General features: G+C 36.4%; 1 protein-coding gene across 1 annotated transcript in view; it reads left to right on the top strand.

Annotated features, from left to right (window-relative positions):
* Window positions 1-1,459: 1,459 nt before the first annotated feature.
* Window positions 1,460-4,594, top strand: part of LOC137657518 (protein GVQW3-like) — a 3,413-nt gene continuing 278 nt past the window's right edge. The window contains exons 1-2 of the mRNA XM_068391856.1: window positions 1,460-1,950; window positions 3,521-3,641. Coding sequence (XP_068247957.1) covers window positions 1,460-1,950; window positions 3,521-3,641 — 612 coding nt within the window. The remainder of the gene's footprint in view (window positions 1,951-3,520; window positions 3,642-4,594) is intronic.

The raw sequence follows: 4,594 nt of genomic DNA, 5'->3' as shown, positions 1-4,594 counted from the left end.
GAGGGAGACTCTACCCCAAGCCAGACAAACACAGACTCAGACTAAAAAACTCTGTTGTTCTGTCCCTCTTTGAGCCAGACTTACTGGAACAGGAAGGTACAGTAACACCCAAGTATAGTTTTATCGAAAATTAATTCAGATAAACCACTTAGGGATAAGCCCAAGGCTTAAACAGAGGGAAAGGGATTGCATACCTTCTCCGAAGAAAAGAAAGCAACCGGGGAGTATGAGAAAGTATACAAAGGCTCTATAAGCAACTTAGCCTAGGCACCAAGAGAATCGATTACCTAAATCACCGAAACTCACTCGTATACTATCTTGGAAATATTCCACATAATCTTAAATGTATAAAACATAACCTAAAGCTTCAATAAAATTTTAATACACTCGGAAAAACCAAAATCATGCATGAAGTACTAGGACCAAACGACTAAGCTACATGGCCTAGCGTAGGCCAGAATGGCGAATACTTCGCAAAAATAATACTAAGCACGAAAGTAAATCCTATGTAATGCTAAATAGCTAAAATTTATTAAAGCAAAACAACCGGGAATGTCGCTCTGACTAACTAAACTTATACCTAGCGAGCGACAGCGTCCATGACGCCTCCGGTAGGCTACGGCTCTTGTAACAAAGATTAATCCTATTAATCACTCAAAAATCTACCAAAAGCCTACATTTATAAATAAAAGACATGGTACTCAACTTATCAGAGGCCGACGAAGATGGAGAAGCCATGAAAAGCAGAATGAATCCAAGATTTGCGAGAAACACAGGAAAAAACACCTTGTTGTTAAGCTACGCAAAAAGGAATACAGATGGCGCCAGGATTGGCGCCAGGCACGCTTACGAAACGGGAGATAGGGAGCCTTGGGAGCGGCTCCCCCTTTTTCTTTCCCGAATTCGTTTCTTGCCAATTGCCCCCTGCGAGACGAAATCTCTGTTCGGGGTGCAGATTGCCATGTGGTGTGTCAAGAAAACGTCCTCTGATATGTCGCGATATCCCTTTCAGGAGGGATATTCGCTCCAGGAGTTAGAATTCTGGTAATTAAGGTAAATTCTCTGAGAATATCGCCGTAGTTGTAATTTACCCTAGGAAGCTACCCTATAGGAACTTCCATCAGGACGACATGGCTTGAGCCCAAATATATATATATATATATATATATATATATATATATATATATATATATATATATATATATATATATATATATATATATATATATATATATATATATATATATATACATACGAGGCCTGTCGGAAAAGAATCCGACCTTTATTTTTCACGTGCGAACTAGAGACGATAGCGCGGCGCCACTTGGCACAGTGAAGGAAGACACCTTCATGCGCATGCGGGAATTTTTTCACCACCATCCAGCGTGTCAGTTGCTGTCTGTCGGTCGCTGAGTGAGGTGATACACAACGTGTCTGTCGGATTACCGATTCTCTCAAGATGACTGAACGTGTTGAGCAAAGATACTGCATCAAATTTTGTCAAAAGCTTGGTGATTCTCAAAGCGAAACAATTCGTAAGATTAAGCAGGTGTTTGGAGACGATGCGATGGGTGTAACACAAATTAAAGAGTGGTTCAACCGGTTCAAAAGTGGCCGCGCATCAGCAGAGAGTGACCCGCGTTCTGGCAGGCCCCAAACTGCTCGGAGTGCAGCTGTTGTTGAGAGGGTGCAAAACTTGGTGATGGCAGATCGTCGTTCGACCGTGCGGGAGATTGCCCAAGAGGTTGGAGTGAGTAAAGATTCTGCACATGTAATTTTGCGTGATGATTTGAACATGCACAGAGTGGCTGCGAAATTTGTGCCCAGGTTGTTGTCGCCGGAACAAAAGGACCTCCGTTGTCAAGTTGCAAAGGACCTCCTGGACATTGCCAACACTGATCCTCAGTTTCTGAACACCGTGATAACTGGAGATGAGTCATGGGTGTACGGGTACGACCCAGAAACCAAACGACAGTCGTCGCAATGGAAGCATCCCGAGTCTCCAAGGCCGAAAAAAGCGCGACAGGTGCCAAGCAAAATGAAGGTGATGCTTACTGTCTTCTTTGATATCCGTGGAATTGTACATCATGAATATGCACCGGAAGGACAAACAGTGACAAAGGAGTACTATCAAGATGTTCTCCGTCGTCTCCGTGACGCAGTTCGGCGCAAAAGGCCAGACATGTGGAGGGCGAAAAATGGGCAACTGCATCACGACAACGCCCCCGCACACTCATCCCAATTGATCCAACATTTCTTGGCCAAACATGGAATTCCAGTTGTTCGCCAACCTCCCTACTCTCCAGACATGGCTCCTTGCGACTTCTGGTTGTTTCCAAAATTGAAGACGCCACTGAAAGGAACCCGTTTTGAGACTAGAGAGGAGATAATGCGGAACGCGACGGCGAAGATGAACACCATTCCAAAAGAAGACTTCCAGAGATGTTTCCAGCAGTGGATGGATCGGTGGACTAAGTGTGTGCAAGCACAAGGGGCCTACTTTGAAGGGGATTAGGGTCCAAATCCTGTCAGGTATATAAATTATTTTTTCTGGATTAAGGCCGGATAGTTTTCCGACAGGCCTCGTATATATATATATATATATATATATATATATATATATATATATATATATATATATATATATATATATATATATTGAGGTAGGTAGTTGCTTCTGGCGAGCTTCAAAGATAAAATAAAAACGAGGACCAAGAGTCTGGACAACATATTTCAGTTTATTGCTGCCGAAGTTTCGGGACTCATCCCATTATCAACGCTAAAATGGACATATAAAAAATTATAAGCAAGACTCAGTAAAAATATACAAAACACAAAAAAAAAGACAGTCAAAGTTAAAATTGAAATTATAAACACAGTTATAAGTAAAATCTGGAGATAAATTAAAATTAGCTAAGAGAAAAATATCTTAAAATTAAATATACAAGAATTTAAATTGTCTAAGAACTAGCCAGTCTGGAACAGACTAGAGAACTGAGTGACGATCGGAAGGACAACATTCAGGAAGAAAATTCTAAATTGGCCGGCTTAAGCGGCGTGGAGGGGGACAGAGGATAATTGGCTGTTTAGTTGAGGAGCCTTTTCTTTGATCATTAACCACTCTAACACTAGTAGAGAAAAATTGTTTGGCACTTGAGCAATGATTTCAAAGTTTTTATATGTAATGTTGGTCTTGCATTTACTTGCATGTTTTATGATGGATGAGAATTCTTTGGTTTTGAGCCACATCTAGTTCTATGACTCACTCCCCGATGAGCATTTATACGAACTTTCAGCTATCTTTTTGTAGAACCCACATAATTTCCGAGATTACATCTCTGATAGTAAACATATAGACCACTGAAGAACACATTAGATCGGGGAGAGAATCCTTAATTCTTAACATGGATCCCACTGTCAGGGGATTCTTAAAAATAAGTTTGAAATCCAGACTCTGAAAATTGTTTAAAATTACTTGTCTGTGATGTAATCTCGGAAATTATGTGAATTCCACGAAAAGATTGCTGAAAGTTCGTACAGATGCTCATTGGGGAGTGAGTCATAGAACTGGATGTGGCTCAAAACCAATGAATTCTCAACCATCAGAGAACATGCAAGTAAATGCAAGACCAAGATTACATGTAAAAACTTTAAAATAATTGCTCAAGCGCCAAACAACTCCTCTCTACTAGTATTAGAGTGGTTAATGATTAAAGAAAAGGCTCCTAAACTAAACAGCCAATTATCCTCTGTCCCCCTCCACATCGCTTAAGCCGGCAAATTTAGAATTTTCTTCTTGAATGGTGTCCTTCAGATAGTCACTCAGTTTCTCTAGTCTGTTCCAGACAGGTTGGTTCTTAGACAATTTTAATTCTTGTATATTAATTTTAAGATACTTTTCTCTTAGTTAATTGTATTCTATCTCCAGATTTTACATGTAACTGTGTTTATAATTTCAATTTTAACTTTGACTGTTTTTTTTTGTATTTTGTATATTTTTACTGACTTTTGATTATAATGTTTTATATGTCCATTTTAGTCTTGATAATGGGAAGAGTCCTGAAACGTCGCCACCAATAAACTGAAAAACGTTGTCCAGACTCTTCGTCTTCCTTTTTATTATATATATATATATATATATATATATATATATATATATATATATATATATATATATATATATATATATATATATATATACATACAAACATACATACATACACACACACACACACACACACATATATATATATATATATATATATATATATATATATATATATATATATATATATATATTATACATACACATACATACATACATACATACATACATATATATATATATATATATATATATATATATATATATATATACATACATATATATATATATATATATATATATATATATATATATATATATATATATATATATATATATATATATATATATATATATATATATATTTATATACATATATATATATATATATATATATATATATATATATATATTTTATATATATATATATATATATATATATATATATATATATATATATAATATATATATATATATATATATATATAT

The sequence above is a fragment of the Palaemon carinicauda genome, chromosome 18 (assembly GCF_036898095.1).
Source record: "Palaemon carinicauda isolate YSFRI2023 chromosome 18, ASM3689809v2, whole genome shotgun sequence".
NCBI classification, from domain to species: Eukaryota; Metazoa; Arthropoda; class Malacostraca; order Decapoda; family Palaemonidae; genus Palaemon; species Palaemon carinicauda.
The sequence above is the reverse complement of the archived record's forward strand: the minus strand, read 5'-3'. Positions and strand labels throughout refer to the sequence as shown.